The sequence below is a fragment of the Amphibalanus amphitrite genome, unplaced genomic scaffold, assembly GCF_019059575.1.
Source record: "Amphibalanus amphitrite isolate SeventyFive unplaced genomic scaffold, NRLGWU_Aamphi_draft 000019F_arrow, whole genome shotgun sequence".
NCBI classification, from domain to species: domain Eukaryota; kingdom Metazoa; phylum Arthropoda; class Thecostraca; order Balanomorpha; family Balanidae; genus Amphibalanus; species Amphibalanus amphitrite.
This window is the reverse complement of record NW_024881515.1, coordinates 1381304-1407007: the sequence shown is the minus strand read 5'-3', so window position 1 is coordinate 1407007 and position 25704 is coordinate 1381304. Positions and strand designations below refer to the sequence as shown.

The 25704-nt window shown below is 52.3% G+C and overlaps 1 protein-coding gene across 25 annotated transcripts in view; it reads right to left on the bottom strand.

Moving 5' to 3' along the window:
- Positions 1-25704, bottom strand: part of LOC122389594 (twitchin-like) — a 124846-nt gene that overhangs the window by 1557 nt on the left and 97585 nt on the right. For all 25 annotated transcript variants that reach the window (XM_043381769.1, XM_043381776.1, XM_043381782.1 and 22 more), the window contains 33 exons: positions 25462-25640; positions 24462-24591; positions 24038-24195; positions 23235-23769; positions 22748-22942; positions 22155-22438; positions 21449-21742; positions 20944-21102; positions 20537-20684; positions 19975-20158; positions 19540-19655; positions 19061-19226; positions 18594-18732; positions 18139-18261; positions 17041-17893; positions 16531-16731; positions 15534-16276; positions 15071-15212; positions 14133-14417; positions 13707-13876; positions 13275-13392; positions 12720-13046; positions 11902-12396; positions 11337-11544; positions 10870-11022; positions 9929-10646; positions 8998-9175; positions 7637-7687; positions 6260-6471; positions 5314-5893; positions 4884-4904; positions 4506-4628; positions 3602-3799 (listed from right to left, as the gene is read on the bottom strand). In XM_043381769.1, coding sequence (XP_043237704.1) covers positions 3602-3799; positions 4506-4628; positions 4884-4904; positions 5314-5893; positions 6260-6471; positions 7637-7687; positions 8998-9175; positions 9929-10646; positions 10870-11022; positions 11337-11544; positions 11902-12396; positions 12720-13046; positions 13275-13392; positions 13707-13876; positions 14133-14417; positions 15071-15212; positions 15534-16276; positions 16531-16731; positions 17041-17893; positions 18139-18261; positions 18594-18732; positions 19061-19226; positions 19540-19655; positions 19975-20158; positions 20537-20684; positions 20944-21102; positions 21449-21742; positions 22155-22438; positions 22748-22942; positions 23235-23769; positions 24038-24195; positions 24462-24591; positions 25462-25640 — 8586 coding nt within the window. The remainder of the gene's footprint in view (positions 1-3601; positions 3800-4505; positions 4629-4883; positions 4905-5313; positions 5894-6259; positions 6472-7636; positions 7688-8997; positions 9176-9928; positions 10647-10869; positions 11023-11336; positions 11545-11901; positions 12397-12719; positions 13047-13274; positions 13393-13706; positions 13877-14132; positions 14418-15070; positions 15213-15533; positions 16277-16530; positions 16732-17040; positions 17894-18138; positions 18262-18593; positions 18733-19060; positions 19227-19539; positions 19656-19974; positions 20159-20536; positions 20685-20943; positions 21103-21448; positions 21743-22154; positions 22439-22747; positions 22943-23234; positions 23770-24037; positions 24196-24461; positions 24592-25461; positions 25641-25704) is intronic.

Sequence of the window (25704 nt, the reverse complement as noted above, 5' to 3'; positions counted from 1 at the left end):
CCATGTTGTCAATACCTGTCTTTCCACGTGTGACTATCCCGATGCTTGGAAGACTCCCTAGTCCATCCTATCTTTAAGTCCGGTGATCCTGATCTGGTCTCCAACTACCGTCCTATTTCGATCGTCCCCACCATAGCCAAAGTTGTCGAGCGCTTAGTGCACCGACAACTTTCCGCCTACATGTCTAACAACCACCTTCTCTCTTCATCCCAGCACGGTTTTCGTCCTCTTCACTCTACCGAAACCGCTCTGCTCTCTGTAACTAATCGCGCTTTTTCCAACATGGACCGTGGCCTTATCTCCCTCCTCTGCCTTCTGGATCTTAGTAAATGTTTTGATGTCATTCCTCACTCACTGCTAGCTTCCAAGCTCCAGCTCTATGGCATCCACCCGACCTGGTTTTCCTCCTACCTCACCGGTCACACTCAGTCTGTCTGTATCTCTTCTCTTTCCGGTGACAGAGTGGTTTCGAAGCCCCTTCCTAACACCATGGGAGTCTTCCAAGGATCAGCCCTCGGTCCTCTGTTATTCACCATTTTTGCCAACGACCTCAGTCTGCACGCGCCGGACGCTCATGTGACCCAGTACGCTGACGATACCCAAATCCTTATTTCCGATACCAAGCGCAATCTTCCTTACCTCATCCAACGCATGGAGTCTACCCTCACCTCCTTGGCATCGTGGTTCCATGCCCACGGACTTAAACTCAACACGTCCAAAACGGAAATCCTCCTCCTTGGCACCCGACAGAATACCAGAGAGCTCCCCCCTGTCAGCGTGCGGGTCGGTGGCGGGACCGTTCGGGAGAGCCAATATGTTAAAAACCTTGGTGTCATTTTCGACCGCCACCTTACGTGGGATGCTCATGTCAGTGACGTGGTACGTAAGTGTGTCGGCCTCCTGATCGGTCTCCGCCACCTGAGGCGCCTCCTCCCGCGGCGGGCGCTTCTTGCGGTCGTGCAGGGCCTGGTCGTCTCGCGCGTGAGATATTGTCTATCTGTGTACGGGAACGGCTCCGCGGCTAACAACGAGAGGCTACTGAAAGTTGTGAACTTTGCCACCAGAGTAGCAGCCGGTCTCCGAAAGTACGATCGTGTGTCTCGCGCGCGGGACGACCTGGGCCTGCACACACCGCGCCAGATGTGTGATGCGCAGACCGCTATCATTGCGCATAGAATCCGTGCCCTGGGCGAGCCCGAGGAGCTCGCCTCACTGTTTGTGACTTTCGCCGACGCACGGCAGTGTAACCGCCCCACTAGACAAGACCGTGACCTGCGCCCGCCAGCTACAAGAACAGCGGTCGGGCGGCGAGGGTTTGCATACCGAGCAGCCTCGCTTTTAAACTCTATGCCTAGTGAAGTGACACGGCTCGAGCCAGCAGCTTTTAAACCGGCAGCGAAACGTTTCTTTTATTTGGAGTGATTGTGCGTGTGTTAGTGTTGTGTGTGCTGGGGCATTCCATGTCAAATCAAACACCGAAATCCGTCATCCCCTTCGATTTTTCTGAAAATTTGTAGGCAGACTGGGCATGGTTCAAAACTGAGTTACGTATAATATTTTCGAAATTTGATAAAGTATCGCTGAGATATGGGTCATCGAATATAGCCAAAAATACCACACATCAATTTTTTAAATGTCTATAACTCTGGTTCCTTTTCTGATATCAAAATGATATTAACAGGTTCTTGTAGGCAATTAATAAGGCTTTGATTTTTAATTATAAAATTAAATTGAAGTGACCTTGAAATGCATTTGACCTTGAATTAAAACAGAAAAATTTAAATAGCAAAAAACACGTCACCTTCGATTCGGGTAATTTTTAGATATTATGTCCGTCACAATGTTCCTAACCATCTGTGAAAAAATTGGAGTGGGCCATTCATAAATCTCGCGGCAAACGCCGTTTTCATGCATCAACATCACGCAGCCGCGCGTGACCTTGAAAGACAGTCAAGACATGCTTGCTTAATGCTTGTGTACACTTTCTGAAATGAATGATTGCTGATTAGTGATATCCCAAACTCTGCGAGAATGGAAATACATAGTCATCGTAGTCAAGCATTTAAGTTCCATAGTAAAAGTGTCTCAGGCAAACGGTATTATGCGGTGAATTTTGAGCCGTGTGGAAATGCACCATGAAGCCAAAAAATTAACAAAAATATTATCACGCAACGATATCTTCACGTCTTTTATCTTCACTATACGAAAGAATGTACATTTTTGAGTATGTATGGGGAATTTCTAGTTAATCCAATAATAAATATGGCAGTTAGAGACATGCTAAGAGTAACATGTCGCCGGCTGAGGCGGGATCGGCCGACGCGGGAAACGCAGTAATAACAGTTTTGTGTTTACACGCTCATATTTCAATTATTTACCAACCGATTTTCAAAATTCTTACACCACAAGATTGCCTGTACATTTCTTAGTCTTCTCACAAAATTTGACGCGAATCGAACGTAATCAGCGGTAAGGAGCGCGATGTAAAGACGGAACCGTTCCGTTCAGTCCCGGCACAGTCTACAATTCAGGCGGCGGCTAGCGGTCGGCGCCGGCTGCCGAGTCGCCGCGTCGCCGCGGCGACAGGATGTTCACTTTACACCGCTATTACTAGACCAGTTGTGAACCGATTTTCTTCTTCCTTGCACGATGAGATGTGCAATTCAATTTTGGACAGGTAGCTATAATTAATTTCGCATTAATACTATGAGATATTGGCGAAAAACAGGAGGGGTGTGGCGAAATTCACTCTTCCCCCTCCACTGCGCGTGCTAACATACGTTTGCATATGTGCCATTTTCTTCAAAACTTATGAATGGCCCACTATAATTTTTTCACAGGTTGTTAAGAATATGGTAGGCAATAAAATATATGAAAATTAGCCAAATCGAAGGTGACGTGTTTTTTGCTATTTCAATTTTTGTGCTTAAGAACAGAGTTAAGCAAATTTCAAGGTCATATATTTAAGTAGGTGCAATTCTAAACACATGCTTAAGAAATTACCTAAACAGTAAGGTTTATTTCATTCAAATCAAACAAGTACAACCAAAGTTATGGTCGTTCAAATATATAAAGATGCAACATTTTGTAAAAATTCGATGCCCTATATTTAGAAGACCTGTGGTCAGAATGTGCAAAAAACATCAATGTAATGTTCGGGGCGACACAGGAACTCGCTCACAAATTTATATTGAAATCGCTGATGGTAAGGTGCAAAACAGCCGATTTTTGTTCGATTTGACGTGGAATGCCCCTGCTGTTGTTTCAGCGGATGATTGTTGTGTGCCGTGTCCCATTTGACTTCCCCAACCGTTTTATTCACTGACAATTGACACGTAATAGCCACCGTGTTGTGGAGTGTCTGCTGACGTAAATAAATAAATAAATCAATAAACACTATGATCGCGGCAGTATTTGGTACACAAGACAAAACAAACGACAAAAAAAAAAACATATATGAAAATCGTAGCAACGTTATTATAAACTTCTCCGCAGTGCAAAACCAATGTCCGCCTCGAGATGTCTCGGGGTGAACGCCATCCATAACACCACGTAGTTTTCCCTACCCTTTCCCCAGCCACGGCTCGAGCAGCCCACTCACCGAGCACGACCAGTGTGCAGGAAGAGAAGCTCTCGCCGGCGTCGTTGAACGCCTCGCACGTGTAGCAGCCCGAGTCCTCCGGGAAGATCTCGGCGATCCTCAGCGTGTACTGGTCGCCGGCACTGTCGTACTCAAAGTCCTTGGACGGCTTGATTTCCTTGTCGTTGTGAAGCCAGACCACCTCGAATTTGGAAGGACCTGAGGCAACGTTGTTCGGTTAGAATGAGTCGATACGCGAGTAGTGATCATGTCTGATGACAGCGACGAAATTTGCCAGTTACGTGAGTATTTACAGCACGGTCCACCCTCGTGGTAAAACTGGCCAGGACGGCGAGGCACGGGCGAAAATAGGAGGTAGAAGCAAGCAGGGATCGGTGACCCGTGAAAGCACGTGATCTGAGAAGAACCTGGCACTCACCGGTGACCCGACAGGCCAGAGTGACCACCTCTCTCCACCTTGGACTGCAGAGGGGGGTATATTTACACTATCCGGTGACCCGACAGGCCGGAGTGACCGCCTCTCTCCATCTTGGACTGCAGAGGGGGTAGGGGAGTGTATTTACACTCACCGGTGACCCGACACGCCAGAGTGACCGCCTCTCTCCACCTTGGACTGCAGAGGGGGTAGGGGAGGGTGTATTTACACTCACCGGTGACCCGACAGGCCAGAGTGACCGCCTCTCCGTCCCGCCCATAATTGGAGAGGAGGGTAGGGGAAGGTGTATTTACACTCACCGGTGACCCGACAGGCCAGAGTGACCGCCTCTCCGTCCCGCCTTGTATTGGAGAGGAGGGTAGGGGAGGGTGTGTTTACACTCACCGGTGACCCGACAGGCCAGAGTGACCGCCTCTCTCCAACTTGGACTGCTGAGGGGATGGGGGGGGGGGGTATATTTACACTCACCGGTGACCCGACAGGCCAGAGTGACCGCCTCTCCGTCCCGCACCACCTTGGACTGCAGGTGACCGGCCACCCGCGGCGGCTCCTCCACCTGGCCAGCGCCCTTCACGGGCACACTGTCCTTGGCTGCGGCACGGACACGGGGCACGTCAGTCAGGACACAGCTGGGAACTTAACGGGAACTGCCAACTAGCGAGGCACAAATTAAACGTACAGATCTATAAGAACTAGTTACCAAGTGCGTTCGCTTCTACTTGGCAATGAACTCAAAATGTACCAATACTAACTCTTGTCATGAATATCAGTTTTAGTTTGAAAACCCTGAAGTCGTAAAACTCTGGTTGAACGGTGGATCGTAATACTGTTTTCATGCGTTCTTACCTTTGACGGGCGCGGGCGCAGCTGAAAGTGAAAATGATATATCAGTAGATATCAGTGATACGCAGATTGATCATAGTTGATCTACAAGAAAACTTAGTGCACGGCATGCATAAAAATACACGTACTACAATATACATATATCTGTTAGATGAAAGGAAACAATTATGAAAGAAATATTGTATCATCGATTGAAAGAGAAGAATAAGCTTACAGAAGTCCATGTTACAGAAGATATGCTTGACTCGATTTCACAGAAGCCTTGCAGAATGATGACGTCTGAGTTTCTTATCTCCCGTAATCCATGCGAAAGTTTTACAGATGAGAGATTTAGAAGCAGTACTCAAAATATGGATTAAGAGAGACAATGTGTTGAAACGAGTCCGGCCCAGGACCCTACCCTCGTACAGCCTCCGTCTAACCCCCGTCCTACCTGTGACGGTGACCTTGCACTTGGCTGTGACCTCTCCCATCGAGTTGTAGGCGCGGCACTCGTACAGGCCCTCGTCCTCGGGGAACACCTCCGCCACGGCCAGCGTGGCCACGCCGTTGCGGTACTTGAGGTCGACGGCGTCGGACGAACTGAGCAGCTCGCCGTTCTTGCTCCAGGTGACCTTGGGGTCGGGGTCGCCGCGCACCTGGCAGTGCAGCGACAGCGTGCCGCCGTCGCGCACAGTCAGCGCGGCGGCCATCTTGTCGTCGAACACGGGCGCGTACATGAGCGAGTCGTCCGGCGGAATCTCCAGCTCCTTGGTGGCCGAGCGCGAGCGTGTCGAGCTGCCGGACGTGGTCTTGCCGTACGGCTTCAGCACGCGCTTCTCGCCGGGCTTCTGGGCCGGCGTCGAGTCGACATCCAGCCGCTGAAGACTCGCCTCCAGGCTGGGCCGCGAGTCGAACGGCCGCGTCGACTCGGAGTCGAACCCGGACCGGGAGAAGCCCGAGTCAAACCCCGACCGTGAGATGGAGGACGACTCGAAGCCGGACTTGAATCGGCTGCCGCTGGAGGACGACTGCTGCGGAACGACAGGGGACGGCACGTCAGTGGCCGGTAAACAGACGGTGGCGATGGCTCAGTACAAGCGGCAAGTAGATGTAGGAAACCTTAATCGATGAGAGTGAAAAAGCGTAGCCGATTTATTGCGCTTTTCTACACATAAGGCTGGCAAATGTCTTCCTAAGGTGCGATATGTAACATGACGTTTCTGCATAATTTTTACATGACCATTTGGAGCAGTTTACCAAGCCCATATTTTCGAATAGCAAGGAAACTGAATAGCACTTGCCATGAAGATTACAAACAACCGTCGGTGGATAGAATGCACTCCATTATTCTTTATTTCAAGAGCTCGATCTGCCCTGACCTCTGTCCCTTCACTGACCGTCATACTGCTGGACTGGAAGGAGGAGCTCTGGAACGACGAGCTCTGATGTGACGAGCTCTGGTGTGACGACGAGTAGGACGACTTGTACTCGGACGAGAAGGCCGACTTGTAGCCACCCGAAGAGCTCTCCGTGCGGTAGGACGACGAGTACTTGCTGCCGCCGTAGCCGTTGGTGGCCGAGGGAGGCGCCGTCGTCAGGTAGCGGCGATCTGTCGTGGAGGTTGGGTCAGGTCAGGTCGGGTCACCTCGGGAAAAGGAAGAGTGGTCGGAGGAAGAGTATTTGACCTAAAGGAAGAGCACGACATCAATGTGAAGTATTTACTCAAAACAGTACGGGCACAAGATATTATGTCGCATGCCAACGGTGACCAGAAATAAGACAGTACTAAGAAAATTGTATTGATTTGTGGGTGAAATACCGCGGTAGCTCCATAAGCGAGGGAGCTATCGTCGAAACAGTGACAGAGAAGAGTCGATCCACGTCGACGATCAGCACTCACCACTTGCGGGCGGTCCCGTGGCGCCACTGTTAGGTCAAACGGTTAGCGTTAGTTCAGTTATACATGCGGCAGGTCACACAAACACGGTTACAAAATGATTTGAAAATTGTATCAATAGGTAAAATGTTATCGAGTAAAACATTATAATGCAGTTAACATCCACGGTTTTGAACTGCCTTGGTTGAAGGTTTTGTATTTCTGGGATATTCAATTTGTCAAGCATCGTAAAGGGAAAAGGGCAGAGCGGGCTTTTCTTATCGATTCATTTGTGTTCTTTACCACCACATGTAAGCACTCTTCTCTTCAGTATCTACTATCTAGTATTCCTTTATTTCCTAACGTAATAAAATGAATGGATTGAAATATCGGACAGTAAACCCAAACAGCAGGACTGAGACAAGTTCACTATCCAAGTAAAATATGTGAACGCTACGCGATTTGGCAAAATCATAGTAACTATAATCACATCTTCACAGCAGGCTAGCTAGCCGTTCATGGCTTACGAATGTATCATGGTCTGATTGTAACACCTTTAGCACAGTAAGCCTAAGCACATTCCACATGCATCGCGTAACCACATACATATCCTCCGAGGCCGGGCTAGAGCGCTGTATTCTACGGGTGGAAGAGGGGTGACAGCTATAACTAGCAAAATCTATTACTCCGATCTCGTAAAAAAGATACTTCTAATCTACAATGCAACGTTTTTTTTTTATAAAGAATTACTACAGGAAATGAAACCACACAATCCATTCTCAAAGATCGGTCATTATTCGTGCCGAATTCTTTCAAAGTTGAATCTAGACTACAAGCGCTATACGAACCGAGGAGATCTAAGCTACACCACTTTAATCTAATGTCTTATAACGTTTACCTTTTTTACTAAAACTATCGAAGATTTTCCGAGACTGTTCGTCGGAACCACCTGAGAATTTCGAGGGGTGGGCGGGTTAGTGGTCATTCGGCTGGTCTCACAGCTTTTCACTCATCAAACATTGAATCGAGACAGAACCGAGGACGAACTAAAGCACACAGCACAGACAAGTCGATAACATAAGCTGAAACAAAAGCATAATTGCACATGGTTATTCTGAAACGTAAAGTGGGGTGAGATAACGTGACGTTTGCAAGTGAGATGAGCGTGTGAATGGCCAGGTGCCACTGAAAGTGGTGGTATGTGTTCGGAGTCCGCACTAATTTAGAACATCCTTATTCGATTTGTCGTGAAACCCCTATAATCGAAGCCCGGTTTCCGTATTTTGGCATGGGTGAATAATAATATGCATCATCAATCGCCCGCAGGTCATGGGATATTTTAAAACTTCGGTGTAGTTTACGTCATATTTTAATAACATAACATTAAATTGGCGAGCAGGTCATTTTACCGTACCCAGAACCAACGCAATTCTACTGAACCGCTTAAAATCTTCTGTTACCGAAAAGGGAAATTACGGTACAAGAGTTGTACTCCTAGGAGTCATTTTTAGCATAGTCCATGAACCTGATCTCACGTCGATGTCATGCTTTGATAAGCAGTCCTATACATAAAGATGCAGTATAGTTCTACGTTTCACGTAACTCTACGATTTCCTTTAGCTGAATGAATTCCCTGAGCAGTTATAAAGAAAAAGTGCTGTTATGTGCGGGTGATAGGCACGTCAGTGTACTGTGCTGTGATCAACACCTGTACTTATATGTGACTGAGGCCCGGCAGACGGCCGCTGTGTGTCTGCTGTCTGTCTGTTGTGTAGCTTAGTGAGCTGAAAACCACGGCAATCGGTTGTACACGCGGCGGCGGCCGCGGCGGCTCGGCAGACGCCACTCACAGGAAGGAGCTGAAACACCAGGGTGAGCCATGGACACAACGCTCCGGTACAGAGCCAACAACGAACAAACGTGCGACGAGTGACGGGCAGTGAAACGACAACATCGATAATTCGATAAGGTGAATGGTCCAATCGGACCGCAACCAGACGGACAACTACACATGACATTCTACGATACGAGACCCGCCTGACATTGAATATGCTTCTATTTTCTTTTTTTACACGGCACGTTAGACAATGAGCGTAAAATCCGCACAAAAACTTTAATTTTCCATGTAACAAAGTTCTGACAAAAAACATGCATTTTAGCACGCTAGCTCCCTGACAAGACATATTTACACAACCCCCAGCCACTGCGTCCGTTTCGACGTCCTCATGCTCTGTAACGTTCTATCGCCTTGTCCCGTACCTTCGACGATGATGACACAGCTGGTCTCGGCCTCTCCTAGGGCGTTGGTGGCCACGCAGCGGTACTTTCCAGAGTCCTCTGGCTGACAGCTGCCGATCTCCATCGTCACCACGCCGTCGGCGTTGGTAATGTTGTACTCGGAGCGCGACAGCTCCTTGTCGCCCTTGTACCATTTCACCTGGGGAAGCGAGATTGGGGGAAGGGTTACTCGTAGTTGTCTGAAACTCAGACTGAGGGAGGGCAATAATAAACATGTTGGAACTAATAAACGTATTTAATGACAATTAATACATACTTTACGGTGCGTTCACTGGAGATTAACCGTGCGTTAATTCGAAGGTAGCCGTGCACCAATTTAAATTGGTGCACGCGCGTGCAGTGATGACTTTCTCGGCTGAAATTTTTCGTAAGGGTCATTGACTTTATTCTAAGATTTCCCATAAAGGGCCCTTTTTAGTGGCATGGACTAGGTTTAATTTTAATTTAAATTCGCACCGTTAAGCATGTATTAATTAGTTTAACACATGGTTTCCGTGCATAAATGGTTTTAACGCACTCGTGGATGGAATGGAGCACTTGTGCGTTAATGCACTCGTTTCACTCGTGCATTAACACACTCGTGCTCCAATCCATCCACGTCGTGCGTTAAAACCATTTACACACGGGAAACCATGTGTTAATATATAATAATACGGTCTAAGACGTTCATTATAATTTGAGAGTTCATAAATCATACATATCTGGTCAATTTCTGCATTTAAGTTGCCCTTCTTCTTCGAAGTCGACTGATAAAGCAATCGTAATTCAATCTACACGGTAACTAAGGCCGTGGCTCAATACTGGAAGAGCAGCTCAACTACGGAGAGCAAGTCACAAAGAAATCAGCGCTCATATTTTAGACGGAGGTCGATACTACACGCTTTCCGCTCACCGTGGGCGCCGGTTTTCCGCTGAGACAGCAGAGCAGCTTGCAGGTCTGGTTCATCTGCATGACGCGCGGCCTTAGCTGGAAGCTGAACACGGGCGCGTGGTCGGCCTCCTTGTCCCAGACGCGCTGGAAGCTCGGCTGCTGCTGGCGCTTCCGCACCGGCTCGCGCGACTCCTGGCGGCGCGGCATCTCCTTGGCCACCGACTGCACGTTCAGGAACACCGGCTCCTCGCGGAAGCCGTAGTGGCTCTCGGCGCGTATCATGTACTCGCCGCGGTCGGACATCTTGCACCGGTTGATGATGAAGGTGTAGTCGTCGCCGGCGTAGCGGCGCATGTATTTGACCGACTGTCGCAGCTCCATGTTGTCGCGGTACCAGGTGACTGTCGGCGGTGCCAGCGAGATGACCCGACACGTGAACTTGGCCGCCTGGCCCTCGTAGGCGAACGCCGACATGGGCCGGATGACGAACCGCGGCGCCGCCTGCAGCCGGTCCACGTTGACCTCGTGGATCTTGTAGCGGTCCATCTGCAGCTGTCGGAGACTGGAGTAGTTGGCCAGCCGGCCCAGTGGCACCGGGTAGCGCGACCAGTTGTCGTAGCGCGCCCGCATCCGGTCGCGCATCGGCACGTAGCGCGAGCTGGCGATGGGCGCACTGAGGTCTCCCAGGTCACCCTTGAGCCAGTCGTGCTCCAGACACTCGTGAGCGGTCAGACGCTTACTGCGGGGAAGAAAGCGTGTGGTGTTAGATCGGGTCAAGGTGAAGGAACCTCACAGAACCTCATTATAGTGCCTGCAGCCTATTGTCCTGGTTCGACGGATATTATCGAACGGATCGAATATTATATCATAAAGTAATAATTCACTCAGAAATGTTTCAACTGATGTTCCGTTCTATTAACAGTAATTTCTCTAAGACAGTAAACGATGAGCATTCGACTCACTCCTTGTTCCTGACGAGCAGTTTTCGGATGAAATCCTTGCCCTCCTTGGACACGTTCGAGAAGGCCTCGGTGTCAAAGTCCCAGTCGCAGGCGCGCACGTTCTTCAGCGTCTCGATGTCGTTCTCACCAGCGAACGGAGACAGACCCGACAGGCTGAAAACGACAGACAAGTAAAATAATGTTTCAAGCTGTTACTATGAGCATTTCAGTAATAAATGTGTCGAGACAATGCAAGCGCTCATTCAGAGAACCATGAAAATTTGTCCTTCCGCTACAAGTATCTCGGTTTCTTATCAAGCATAAGAAAATGAGACATAAGATTTAGGATTGTACCACCAAAATGGTCTAAAAAATGCACGCTTGTAACTTGTAAAAAATACTATTCATGAATACTACATATACTATGACTGTTTGGTCATCATGCTCCTTTCCAGCGTTCCTCCACCCTCCAACCTCCCTATACTCACAGGACGTAGGCCAGGACGCCGACAGCCCACATGTCCGTGTAAAAGCCGACCGGCTCCCGTTCCACAATTTCGGGCGCAGCGAACTCGGCCGTGCCAGTCGAGATCTTGACCAGCTCGTTGGGGTTCAGCTTGGTGGCCAGTCCAAAGTCGATCAGCTTCACGTTGGTCGACTTGGACGTCTGGCACATGATGTTCTCTGGCTTCACGTCTGTCGGAGGTGAGCACGAAAATGAGGGGCGTTGGTTTTGGAAACAGCACAGGGAACATCAGGGATAGAAAGAAAGCGGAAATTTAACACTTAAGACATTAATGGTTTATTGAAATGGGTGGCTTGTATGGATCATAAGTATAGTTGATCACAATTTTACGGTCAAAAGCAAATAATCAAGATAAGCAAATGTGTTACAGATTTTAAACAAATATAGTGAAGAGCAATGCTCTGAAATAAATTGACCGTCAACACGATCAATGATTTAACGTTATGAGTCGTTAACTTCATCAACGAGCAATAAATCTGTGTTAAACCAATCCACGATGTTTATCCCCAATCGTCTGTTTCACTTACCGAGGTGGAGGATGTTGTTCTCGTGCATGTGTTTGACGGCCTCGCACACCTGACGCATGTAGTTGATGACCTCCGCCTCGGACATGGTGTAGCCCTCGGCGGTGATGCGCTCAAACAGCTCCCCGCCCGAGAGGAACTCGTAAATCAGCACCATCTCGTCATCATCCTCGAACGCATCGTGGAGATTGATCAGCTTCGGGTGGTGCAGCTGGTTCATGATGTCGATCTCCTTCTTGATCAGCTCCTTCTCGATCGGGTGGCTGATCGGGATGAACTTGGCGGCGAAGATGTGGCCCGACTTGAGCTCGCGGCAACGGTGCACGACGCCAAACGCGCCGGTGCCGATCTCCTCGAGAATCTCGTAGTGGTCGTACACGTTGTCGTGCTTGATATCCACTGGCTGCGGCACGAACTTGGAGTGCACGTCGAACACAAACTGGTCGTAGTTGTCCTGGGGCTCGGCGCGGCTGCGGATACGCTTGCCGGTCTCGTCCACTGAAGGGAGGGAAGGGTCGAGTCATGTAACCATTCGAGGAAGAACACCAATGACTGACTGTGAGAAGATAAGTATTTTCTGCCACTTAACATATTCAATGTCAAGAGGAAAATGAGCTTTTGCCTTAAACTTTTTATACTTTAGTAGCGATATCCACTATTCAGTATGTTTTTATCGTTTTTTTTTTCGCTGAATGACTATCCAGTATGTTTTTTATCGTTCTTTCGCTGAATGACAGAAATTAAATGCATCTCCAAACATTCCTTTTAAGCATGACGCAAGGAAGCTTTCCTGGAGGACATTGGTACCGTCTATAACTGACCTTCGTAGGTCCTCTTCTGGACCTTCTTTTTGGTGGTCTCCCGGGTGGTGACCGGCGCCGACTCGTCGCTGGGCGGCGACTTTCCGTAGATGTTCTCCGCGATCACGCGGAACGAGTAGGTCTGCCCGGGGGTCAGTCCACTCGACTCGTGCACCGTGAACCGGGTGTTTCCACACCGAATCCAGGTGGCCATCGGGTGCTCGCGCCGCTCGATGATGTAGTTGGTCACGTTGCTGCCGCCGTCCCAGGCGGGCGGCTTCCAGGTGACGATGCAGGAGTTGGGTGTTGGCTTCTCGGCGATCACGTATTTGGGCGCGTCGGGGTGGTCTGGGGGAAAGAACGGTCGTTATATGGGTGCGGAGGTGTGGGACGAGAAAACACACCTTTCATGTGGCAATTCATCATTCTTGTGGCCTTTCGGTGACACGTTACACATTCGGCGATTGCAGTACACCAAACAAAAATGTATTTCATAAATGGTAAAGCCTTTTCTCCCTGAGAACAGCAATTACGGCTATAGTTATGATCCGAGCATTTCGATGGCGTGTCACTTACTGGCGACCTGGACCTTGATGATGCAGGAGTCGGCCCCGAGCTCGTTCTCGGCACTGAGTCGGTACGGACCGTTATCCAGCTGATCCACGTCTCGGATCGTCAGGATCGCGTGACGCTCCTGTAACGCAGACAGAGGGTGTGACTACGGTCAAAACAAGCCCGACTGAAGTCATGGCACAAGACAATGCTTATCCATTCTTTCGGACAATGCCATTATAATGCCATTTCATGGTACTGTTTTCTCCGTCTTTTATACTGAACTCCCATGAATAATTGCTAACTTTGAATTGGACTCCATAAAAAATGGCAGACATTGAAACATTTACCGTTCACACATTAGTTGATAACCTCATTACCGGTATACCGAGCCCCAGATACAATTAACCTCCACCAGCCCGTGCTAGCTGCCTACCAATTCCGTTCGATTCGTACCGTTGTCTCGACGTCGAAGTGGGCGCCCTTCTCGATCACCTCGCCGTCCTTGGTCCACGTGCAGCGCGGTCGCGGGTTACCCGTGAACGGAATCTTGATGACGATATTCTCGCCCTTCTCGAAGAAGGCCGTGTCGCGGAACCGCGGCGGCACGTTAATCTTAGGTGCAGCTGTAAAGGTACAAAGAAAGAAGTTTAGTGAATGGGTATCAGAAGAAAAACTTTTCGATTTTGGGAGGGTCAGTATCTCATGACATGCGTCATAAATCAAACAGAATCATTGAAAATATGATTTACTGTCATGAAGTTAAAGAACGACGAACTACTAACAAACCGCTGATGAGTATCGTCCTAAACTTTTTCGCCGTAACCTACCAGACAAATCCTTTGCTATCCCCATCCGCTTCTTCCCGTTCCCCGCTCTCACTTTTGATGGTGAGGGTGGCGCGGGTGGACTTGTGTCCGGCGGCGTTGTGCGCGCGGCAGCTGTAGTCGTCGGCGTCCTCCCCATACACGTCGCGGATATCCAGGTAATACGTGTCGCCCTCCTTGTCCATGTAGTACTTGTTGCCACTGAAGATCTCCCGGTTGCCCTTATACCAGGTGATCTTGGGTTTGGGCGTGCCGGTGATGACGCACTGGAGCGTGACGGATTTGTTCTGCAGCGCCATCACGTTCTTGAGCGGCTGCACGATCTCCGGCGGCGTGGCGGCTGGAAGAAGGGAGCGGCGGGGCCGCGTCAGTACAAATATGGCGTGCGTGTCCGTTACGATTGAAATCTATCAAATCTGAAGACTGAAGGGAGACAACAATAGACATGGCTCATTGCCAGCGAGTAACTTCTCCTTCCCTTGGCTATAGCCTCGTGCTAGCGGGATGCTAAATTAAAATCGGCGTTTAGCGCAGCTAGGAGCTTTTTCCAATCGTATACGAGCGAAAAATTTTGTGGTACCATGACTTCTCTGTTTGGCCCTCTAGGGGCAATGAACCAGCGCGCGGCCGCTGCGCAGCCAAGACGTCCGTCGCGGTCACGTGACTTAGGCTAGGGGACGCGCGCCCGCGATAACGTTGTGTCCCATTTCTGCCTGGTCTGTCTGGCGACACACGCGTTGCCGTCCGCCTCCCCGCCGCCGCCATGTCATGTTATTCGCTTGTCGCGTGTTATACCTCATCGGGCTGTCACCTCACCCAAAGACGCTGTTTTCGTGAGAATATAGCCCCGGATCACTTTCGCACCGTCTTTGCTAGCGCGTAGGAGCATTGGAAAAACAATATCATGCTTTCCGCATTCAACCAATCTCTGATTTCTGACGACATTGGTCCCCTACGTCACCGCCCCCTCCCAGTCCCGCCTCAGACGCTTACCGTGCGGGTCCCGGATCCTGACGGAGGTGCTGGCGGAGGACGGCTCGCTGGTGCCGGCCTCGTTGACGGCGAACACGCGGAACTCGTACTGCCGGTCCTCCACCAGGTTCGAGATGTTGATCTGCGGCGGCGAGCACAGCGCCTGCGGACGCACGCGGCACGAGGCACACGGGGTCAGAGATGGTTGGGCCTGTATTTAGGGCCTTGGTTGGGCCGCTGTCAGCCGTCTTAGCTGTCCGTCTCTTTGACGAAAGCAGACACATGATAGATTACCAGCAAACGCTTCCAAATCAATTCTGCTTAAAAACAAACCCTGGACAAGAAGAATACCATATGACAGGAATCTAAAGACCAAGTGTGTATTTTCATGACGTCTAGTGACATAACAAACCCGCTAATCTATCACTGGATTGTTTCTCCATGCTAAACCTATGTAGAGTCCACCATCCCCATAGGTACTCACATGGTTGACCTTGAGCCAGTTCTCTGAGCCGACCTCGCGCTTCTCGACCCAGTATCCGATGACTCTCGCGCCACCGTCCTTGAGCGGCCGGTCCCAGCTGAGGTTGACGAAGTCGCCGCCGACTTCCTTGACAGTGGGCACGCCGGGCGGCGAGGGCGGATCGTACGGCGAGCGCGCCTTCACCGGGTTCACGGCCTCGAGCGGCGGCCCGACGCCGTTCTGGTTGGCGGCCATCACCCTGAAGAGGTACTCCTGGTTCTCGGTCAGGCCCTGCACCAGGAACGTGGTGTCCTTGCACGTAGTGGAGACCACCACCCAGTGGCTGTGGGCCATGTCGCGCCGCTCGATGACGTAGTGGGTGACGCGCGAGCCGCCGTCCACCAGCGGCGGCTGCCACTGGAGCGTGCACGTGTGCTTGTTGATCTCGGTCACCCCCAGCGGGCCCTGCGGCGGGCCCGGCAGGCCGGTGATGTACACGTTGAAGGCGGCTGTCACGGCACCGCTGTCGTTCGACACGGTCACTTCGTACTGGCCGGCGTCGTCCTTCTTGATCTCGCGGATGAAGACGATGAGATAGTCGTCGAACACGGTGTACTTGATGTGGTCGTTGTCGACCACCTCTCTGCCGCCGTGCGAGAGCGACACGTTCAGCGGCTGGTCGCCGGAGAAGTAGATCTTGAGCTTGGCGTTGTCACCCTCGGGCAGGTGCAGGTCCGATGGCAGACGGTCGATCCTCGGCGGCGCTGCGGGGTGATGGGGCAGAGGTCAGACACGACAAGCGGGGAAACTTAGGCACTACAATGCAGCTAATTGGATGCCAACAGGTGACAAAAGTACCCCACAGGCAACAGCTAACGCTACTATAATTGTGGCCGTATTCGCCTGGATGTTTACACCTCATTCGAAAGTGATTTCCACAAAATCACAGTAAAACTAGTGACCGATTTCATGCAGTAACTATTTGACCCGTCTCCCTGCCGGCAGCGTCGCCACTCACTTCCGATGCGGACGCGGCAGGTGGTGGTGGCGTGACCGACCGCGTTGGCCGCCTGGCAGGCGTACTCGCCGTCATCCGACGCCCAGGTCTCACTGAACACCAGCTGGAAGGTGCCGTCATGCTCCTCCGCCTGCACCCGGTCCAGGTCCGTGTTCACCACGCGGCCGTTACGCAGCCAGCGCGCGCCAGGAGTCGGTGTGCCTGCGGACGGACAGAGAGGTGGTGTAAAGACAGGATGGCTTGGGTAATGATATGGGCTGATTTAGCAAGTAGTGAGCTCATCTAACTCAGCTGAGTTAGCTGAGTTAGCTCGTAAGTTATTGTCGGGTGTGGGACAGCTGCTGCTGTAGATATTGAAGTGATACAAAGATTTTCATAATGCTTAGCGTTAGTAAATAAAGCAAATTTGATCATAGCGAGACAGCGGGGCCCATTCTACGGTCTAACCTCGCATATGTCCCCACCTTTGCCTCATCTCCGTCCCCACCTCCACACCACCCTACCACTTACCGATGGCCTTGCACTCGAGGGTCAGCGGGCGGCCGAGTCCGGCGCCGGTGTTCATCAACGACTTGACGAACTCGGGCGCGCGGCCGCCGGTTACCTCCTGTACGCGGACGGGCGCGATGCACTGCGCCGGCTCGCTGCGGCCGGCAGAGTTGACGGCGCTCACACGGAACTCGTAATCGCCGCCCTCGCGCAGATTGATGGCCGAGAACTCGCAGTCGGGCACGTTGTACTCGCTGCAGCGCACCCAGAACGGATGTCCGAGCTCGCGCTTCTCCACCACGTAGCCGGTGACGCGGCTGCCACCGTCGAACGCTGGCGGCTCCCACTTGAGGTCGACATAGCTGCGCGTCACCTTGGCCACCTCCGGGGTACCCGGCGCGGCCGGCACGCCCTTCTGCGAGCGGAGCCGGGCGCGCGAGCTCGGCGCCGACGGCTTGCTGAAGCCGGCCGCGTTTTTGGCCTTGACGCGGAACTCGTACTCGCGCCCCTCGGTTAGGTTGTTGACCTGGTGCACCGTGTCGCGCACTAGGTAGTCGTTGCAGTCGCGCCACAGCTCGTCGGTGACGTCTCGCATCTCGATCTTGTAGCCCTGGATCTTGGAGCCGCCGTCGGCCAACGGGCGCTCCCACATGAGCTTCACCGAGTCGGCCGAGCAGTCGAGCACGCGCGGCTGGCCCGGCGCGTCCGGCGCAGAGAACGGGAACTTGGCCGTGATGGGCTCCTCCGAGTCCAGAGGCTCCGAGAGGCCGTACTGGTTCTCCGCGCGCACACGGAAGAAGTAGCGCTTGTTGGGCTCAAGGCCCATCACCACGTAGTTTGTGCCGCGCACGAAACTGCACGCCTTGGTCCAGACCTGATGACGAGAAAACCGAACGGAGTCATTCTATTGAAGGCGAGAGAGCAACAATTATCTTCTCAAGCCACTTAGGCCCTGTCCCTCTTTTACGACGATCATCATAAGCACGGTCCCCCAAAACTGAAACGAAACGGTTCGATGGTGGACACAATTACTAGTTAAAATTCCAAAATAAAGTCTAGATCCCCGATAGAACGTCTTCTAATAAAATCAAGACGCTCTGAATGCGATCGCTAACTCACGTCTGTGCTGATATCCATCTTTTCGACGGAGTAGTTAGTGATGGGCGAGCCTCCGTCGTCCATGGGCGTCCTCCAGGACAGCGAGCACGTCTCGGGCGTGATGTCCGAGATGTCCAGCGGACCCTGTCGGAGGATGGCGACATAAGAATCAGTGGAAATAACTACCGCTCAAAGTAATGCTTAACATTGAACGAAGGCAACCCCGACTAAAAATAATGGCGGTAAATGCAGATAGCTAAGTCGTATACGCTTGCACCGGAACTGAATTTATTCATATGAAACAATGAAAAGAGCTTGACTGCATTATTTTCAAATCCTATTTTCAACTCGACGTTTCAATATCGTTCCTCCCACATTCTTGTATTCAGACATCGCTGCACACAGTCTGAAAATGCACTGAATGTGAGAGCGTGAATGTGAGAGCGCGGTCGCTTCAATGCGGTATGGTAACTGACCAGCGGCGCGGTCGGCCGGTCCACCACTGACACGCGGCACGTGGCCGTGTCGTAGCCGACGGGGTTCGACAGCTTGATCTGGTAGGAGCCCTGGTCCGAGCGCTTGGCACGCTTGTTGGTCAGGATGCTCTCAGTGTCACTGAAACCAGACGGGGAGACGAAAGTTAGATGGTGCCGGGAGGACGATATACGGCATGAGCTCGAATATGCTCAGAGCACTGAAAGGTGTAAAGAAACCGACAGAACTATGACACTTTAGGCTGTTTATTTGGTGTATTATCATTATTTGTTTAATAACACCCTAATTAGGAAGAGAAAAAATGAGGAGATGCGTTTGTAGCTTTTGTCCCGTCCCAGTTTTTCCTCAATATAACACGAGCAATACAGCCTGAGCCCGCCACCCCGTGATACCCCATCCATCCCATATTCCGCCCACCCAGTGTCCGTCGATCCGCTCGCCCTCTGACCTGGTGTCGAAGCGGATCCTGTCGTCGGGGAAGATCTCGTCAGTGCCCACGGACCAAGTCGGCTGCGGCCGCGGGGACGCGTAGAACGGCACACAGATAGTGAACGGTTCACCAGCGCGCACCGTCAGGTCGCGGATGGTCAGGTCCGACGTGATCTTCGGAGAGCCTGAGACAGGGTGGGCAGAGTTAGGGACAGCAAGTTCAGCAACCAGCAACAGCAACCGGCGTGACGCACACATATTTTGCTCGTCAATTAGATTATCTGGTACCATCGCTTTTTCAGCGAAAATAAGCTTATAGTGGAACCCAATAGGCTTCACAAATAATATGAAAGTAAGTAATGCAGGCGGCACAATAATAATAACGCCAATCATTCTCGTTGGGATCCACTTGAGAGATAAAGCGGCTCACAGAGCACATCATCACACCCCTCAGCCGTCCCCCGGCGACATCCGCTCTTCACAGTGCGTATCACTCACTGGGCGGCGCCTGGGCCCGGATGAGGTCGGATGGGTTACTCCACGGACCCTGGCCGGCGGCGTTCTTAGCCGCCACGCGGAACTCGTACTCGGTGCCGTCTATCAGGTTCATCACCCTGTGAGAGCGAGACGGAAAGGTATGTCAGACTAGCGAATTGTGCAAAAAAAAAAAAAAATGACCAAGCTTGTCACATTGAGGGAGCAAAATAAAAGCACACGTCATAGACTAATACCACGGAATATATAGTCTACGACATGTCGTAGACTATATATTCCGTGCTAATGCCAGGTAAACAGCTGAAGGCAGCAATGCTAGGGTAAAAATGTACACTAAGTAAAGTATGTGCACTATGCTTATCACCGCCGTACGGTTACGTCACATCTCGCACATTTATTATGCCCACGCCCCCGTCAAAACTATTCCGCCGTCCTCACTTGAACTCTGCTCCAGGTATGGTGGCGTGGCTGGTCTTCACCCAGCCCTCGCCAGCCACGCGCTTCTCGAGCACGTAGCCGGTGATGGGCGAGCCACCGTTGTGTTTGGGCGTCGTCCACGACAGGGACACAGAGTCCTCAGAGGTGTGCACCGCCTCCGGCGCTCCCGGGGCGCCCGGAACGTCTGAGGGGGGGGGGAGGAGGTCAGGTCAGTATCGCTTCTGGGGCTCCGAGGGCGCCCGGAACGTCTGAGGGGAGGGGAGGGGTCAGTCAGTACCGCCTGCAAGGCTCCGGGGGCGCCCGCACGTCTGGGGTGAGGGTAGGATCGTCATTTCGTCTCCGGCGCTGCAGGATGAAGTTTGATCAGAAATACGTCACTGCTCAACAGTGCTCTCATTTACATCGACGAACAAGCATGAAACCAAATTAATTTAAACATCTATACTGAAAATAAAACAAACTGTTCGACAATTTCTTTCATAAGTCATTTAAGAACACATGCAGACCAACTATTTCATCAAACAACCACACCAAAGCAGAACCGCTCCCGTGTGGCACTTACCGAACGGATGTCTGGCCTTGATGGGTTCGGTGGTCTCGCACGGCTCAGAGGTGCCGTACTGGTTCTCTGCCCGCACTCGGAAGTCGTACTCCTTGCCGACGCTCAGGTTACGCACGCGCACGCCGGTACCAGAGACAAAACTGGACACCTGCGGGCGAGGTGAGAGTTGTGAGGTCGTGATGTCCACTGTCGTGATACGGGCTATTATGTGATAATTGCGTGGCATCGGATTCTCTTGAGGAATAGGTTAGAAAGATAATGGGGTTCCCATTGACTTTTTTTTAAAACAATGAAATAGATATTCGAATAATAACGACATATGTGATTGCACTAAAATATGATTCAGTTCCAGGTGTAGCTGAACCAACTTTGAGCGCGCACCTCCACGTCTTTTATGGTGTTCGTACCTTGCACCAGTCGGCCTTGCCGTGATCGCGCCGCTCTACCACATAGTTTGTGATGTCGGCACCGCCGTCATCCTTCGGTGGCTTCCAGAACAGCGTGAGGCTGTCGCCGCCGAACTCATCCGCGCGCAGGTCCCGTGGTGGAGCGGGGCGGTCCAGAACCTGACAAAGGGGTCAGAGGTCAGAGAGCAGGTCACGGAGCGGAGCGGGGCGGAGAGGGCGGTCCAGCACCTGATGCAGGGGTCACAGATCAGAGGTCAGAGCTCAGAGGTCAGAGTCAGGTCACGATCCAAAGGTGTTGATACATTTGATATTTACGGAGAAGCTGAAGCAGCAGCTATACATGATTGATGAGAAGTGAATGACTTGATGTTCATGTAACAATATTTAGGCCGACCCATTAGCAAAAAAAAAAAAATCCTCTTTGGCATTCTCCTCAGCCAATTGTCACCACCAATGCCTCTGCTCATCCTCCGAACCCTACGACCTACACCTTCTCTCTGCTGACCTTGACATTGCAGATGGCCGTGTCCATGCCGGAGGTGTTCTTCAGGTGCAGCCGGTAGGCGCCCGTGTCGCCACGCTGCGCGTTCGTCATCACGAAGCTGGCGAAGTCGTCGCCCAGCTGAGTGTGCACGCGTGAGTCCGAGTCGTCCACGGCCACGTCGTCTCGAGTCCAGGCGGCTGTCGGCCTGGGGAAGCCGCGGTACGGCACGTGGATGCTGAAGTCCTGGCCGGCCTTGACTGTGATGTCGCGAAGGCCGCTGACGTCGATGTGAGGTTTGTTGGGCTGCTCCTCCACCTGTCAATGAGCAGGGTCGCGACGGTTAGGATAAGACAGCTCTGCTGTTGATGTGAGACTCGATAAGGATACTTCTCACCAGACTTTCTTTGGTAATTGATTGTGATACTATCAACTACACGAAGGAAATGCATGATTTTTTTCACTTGCTTCAACTTTATGGAGTTTAATACTAAAGTAACAACGGTGTGCCCATTTCCGCTACAAGTTCCACCAAATATCTCGCCAATATCTCGCTTTTCCATCATCCCATCGACCGACCTTGACGAAGGGGCAGGGTTTGATGGGCGTGTACTGACCTTGACTAGCGGCACGGTTTGCTGGGCGTGTACTGACCTTGACGACGCGGCACGGTTTGCTGGGCGTGTACTGACCTTGACGAAGGGGCACGGTTTGCTGGGCGTGTACTGACCTTGACGAAGGGGCACGGTTTGCTGGGCGCCGACTCGCCGACGTCGTTGACGGCGATGACGCGGAAGGCGTACTCCTCGCCCTCGGTCAGGTCGGGCACGGTGAAATTGGAGAGCGGGTGCGGCGCCTCGTTGACCGGCAGCCACTCGTCGCTGCCCTTGGGCTGCTTCTGGACCAGGTAGCCGCGGATCTTGGAGCCGCCGTCCTTGGGCGGACGCCAGGAGAGCGTCACCGAGTCTTTGGTGATACGCTCCGGGCGAGGAGCCTCCGGCGCGCTCGGCTTGTCTGTAGCAGGGAGAGCGACGGTCGTTTAATGATCGATGCAGACCATCGCTGGTTTTATAATTGATGAAAGTAAAAATAATCAGATTCTCTATATTTGCGTATCAAAAACATGGCCGAAAAAATATTTCACATCTTAAATTATCATCAATGATCTAAAATGAAAAGTTAAGCAAGCACTCTAGCATCAAGTTAAAAAACGTGAAAACAAAATAGTCTACCAGCATTTACCCTCCTGTACCCGAAAATAAGCGCGTGCCGGCCGCCGGCCAGCCCCGCCTCTATCCCCACCTCTCCATCGTCCGCACTCACAGATCATGACGCCGCAGGTGACCGACTCAGAGGGCCGGCTCGGCTTGCCGGGGCCGGCGTCATTGACCGCCAGCACGCGGAACTCGTACCGGCCGCCCTCGGACAGGTGGCTGACCGTGTGACTGGTGCCCGGTACCAGGTACGTGTTGCACTTGATCCATTCGCCGCCGCGGTCCCGGCGCTCCACCAGGTAGCCTGATGGCAGAGAGGTGATGCAAGAATTATCGGAGAGTTGAACGGACTTAGCGAACAAAATTGATAAATGCTTTTTTTCTATGAACGAGATTTATGCAGGTTTCACAACCGTATGCATGTTTCACTGAATCACATCCCTGGTAACCAGTCGTCGACAGTCGACAAGAAATCAAATCACTATGAAGTTGTCAGACTAGCGCATTACTTGTTCCAACGGCATTGTCACCACCAGATTGCTGCTCGATTCACTACCTATGAGTGTTCTCTCCCATTTCCCTCTGCGGCCACCCACCTGAGATGGGGTTGCCTCCGTTGTACTCTGGCGGCGTCCAGCTGAGGCTGACGCTGTTGGGCGTGTAGCTCGTGATGAGCGGCTGGCCCGGCGCATCCGGCGCGTCGAACGGATTCTTGGCAGTCACCTGTTTGCCAGTGAGCGGCTCAGAGAGGCCGTACATGTTCTCTGCGCGCACGCGGAACGTGTACTGGCGGCCCTCGGTGAGGCCCTTGACGGTGAAGTTGGGTCCGGGGATGTATCCGGGCACGGGTCGGAAGTTGTCGGAGCCGCCCTCTGCCACCTCCACCTGGTAGCCGGTGAGGTCGCAGCCGCCGCAGTCCTCGGGCGGCTTCCAGGAGAGCGTCACCTGGGTGGCCGTCACCTGGTCGTAGGAGAGCGGGCCGCGCGGCGCGCCGGGCTTGTCCACCACCACCACCTCGACGTCCGCAGAGTCGGTGCCGTACGCGTTGCTGGCCGTGATGGTGTACTTGCCGGCATCCTCCCGCACCGACTTGGGGATGTGGAACGTCGTGTACTCGGACGTCGTCGCCATCTGGGGACGGAGCAGGACAGTGTGTCAACTGTCAGCAAGTCACTTAGACAACTGAAACAGAGAAGCGAAACGGCAATCCAGTTTACAACTTCGCACCTTCATGGACAAGTCTGCTACAAGCGCTGGCTTGATGGGGAGTGCTAATCATGGAGCTATCAGTCTTTGATATCGTATTCAAGTTGCAGGTTCCTAATTATCATTTTCCCCGTGGTGGTTTTCACTTCACTCGTTATTCTGATCATTTTTCTGACACCCCCCTTCCTCTCACCTCCGCCCGGCCGCCGGGTGCCAGCGGTTTGCCGGCGTGTGCCCACTCGACGGTGGGCACCGGGGCGCCGCTGATGGGGATCCGGATGTCGATCGGCTCCCCGGCGCGGACCCGGATCCGCCGGCCCAGGATACCGTCCAGGTTCAGCTTCGGGGGCTCTGCAAAGACGAGGGATGACCGATCAGAAAATAAAGGATACATAACAGCGAAACAGAAAAACCAAGTAGGAAATTGCGTAACTAAAAGAGAGCGCTACTGAAACCAAACTGGAACAGTCTGAAACTTAACTGAAAGCATCAGTGGCAAATGCTCAACAATAAACAGATCTATGAACACAGGAACTCAGCTGTTGTCCTCATTGTGAGTACCTTCAATTTGACCCCGACTGATCTCGCATGGGTTTAGCGGTCTGACCCCGACTGACCTTTCATGGGTTTGGCGGTCATGGTGAGGGACGGGTCCGAGGGACTGCCGTGTCCGGCGGCGTTGATGGCCGTCACGCGGTACTCGTACTGGTGGAACTCCAGCACTGAGGTGTCCGTGAATTCTGTGTGCTGTAGACACATAGAGGTTTATTGGTTAGCATGGCAGCGAAATGAGAACAACACAAACAAACTTGTACACATAACAAATTATCGACGCATGATCGCATTGCATTTGCATTGCCCAAGCATTGGGCCCCCGCCCCTATGACCCATCCGGGCCGACCTGGGTACGCCCGGGCGGGCGGGGCGCCGGCCTGTCGGGTCGGGTCGGCGCTCCCCTCGCCCGGGCGGTGATTAGGGGGCACCCCCGGGAAAGATGATTTTCCGGGGGTGCGGGCGGGGGCTCGCGGCCCGTCTGGAGCGCCGGGGAGGTATCCACCAGATCTCCCCGGCCCGGGGAGGTATCCCACAGCTCTCCCCGGGGCCGGGACGGCATATGCCATGGAACGGCACCGTCCCGGTCTGGCCAGACGGGCCGCCGTACAAAGTAAGGTGGAGGCCGCAGGCTGGCGGGGCGCGTGTGGTCCAGCTGTAGTGGTCGGAAGGTCTGTCGGGGCGGCGGGGTTGCGCGTGGGACCTGGTGTGTGTGTGTGTTTATTTCGGTGATGCTCTGTTTCGTTTTGTTTTGTTGAAGAGGTGCCTCGTAATAAGTTTATGCTTTTGCACCAATTCAACTTTATTTCTGTCTATTGTCCATGCCCATAATCATGAATAAACGACAAACAAACAAACAAATCGCCGGAGCTTATCTGCTTTCCTCTGTCCGTTTTCTGAATTTCGGCTGTTGCCACAATTATTGCATTTCAAAATGTCATAAGACGTGTGTGAAAATGGAATGATGCACAGCCAAATCCAACATCACGCAATATCTCAGCAGCCAAATGGCTAGGTATTGTTAACACTCATCCCTCAGCGCCCCATCCCCGCTCGCTCACGTACCGGCGCCGGCGCGTTGGGTCGGGTCACCAGCTGCCAGCGGCCGGTCATGTGCTCCCGACGCTCCACGTCGTAACCAGTGATCTTGCTACCACCGTTGGAGCGCGGCGCCTCCCAGCGGATGCGGATAAAGTCGCGGTCAGCATCCACCGCCTCCGGACGGCCCGGCCGGCCCGGCACGCCTGCGGAGGAGAAGAGGTGTCAGAGTCCGGGTGAACGTGTGAGCGTGCTGAAGAAGATGGAAGT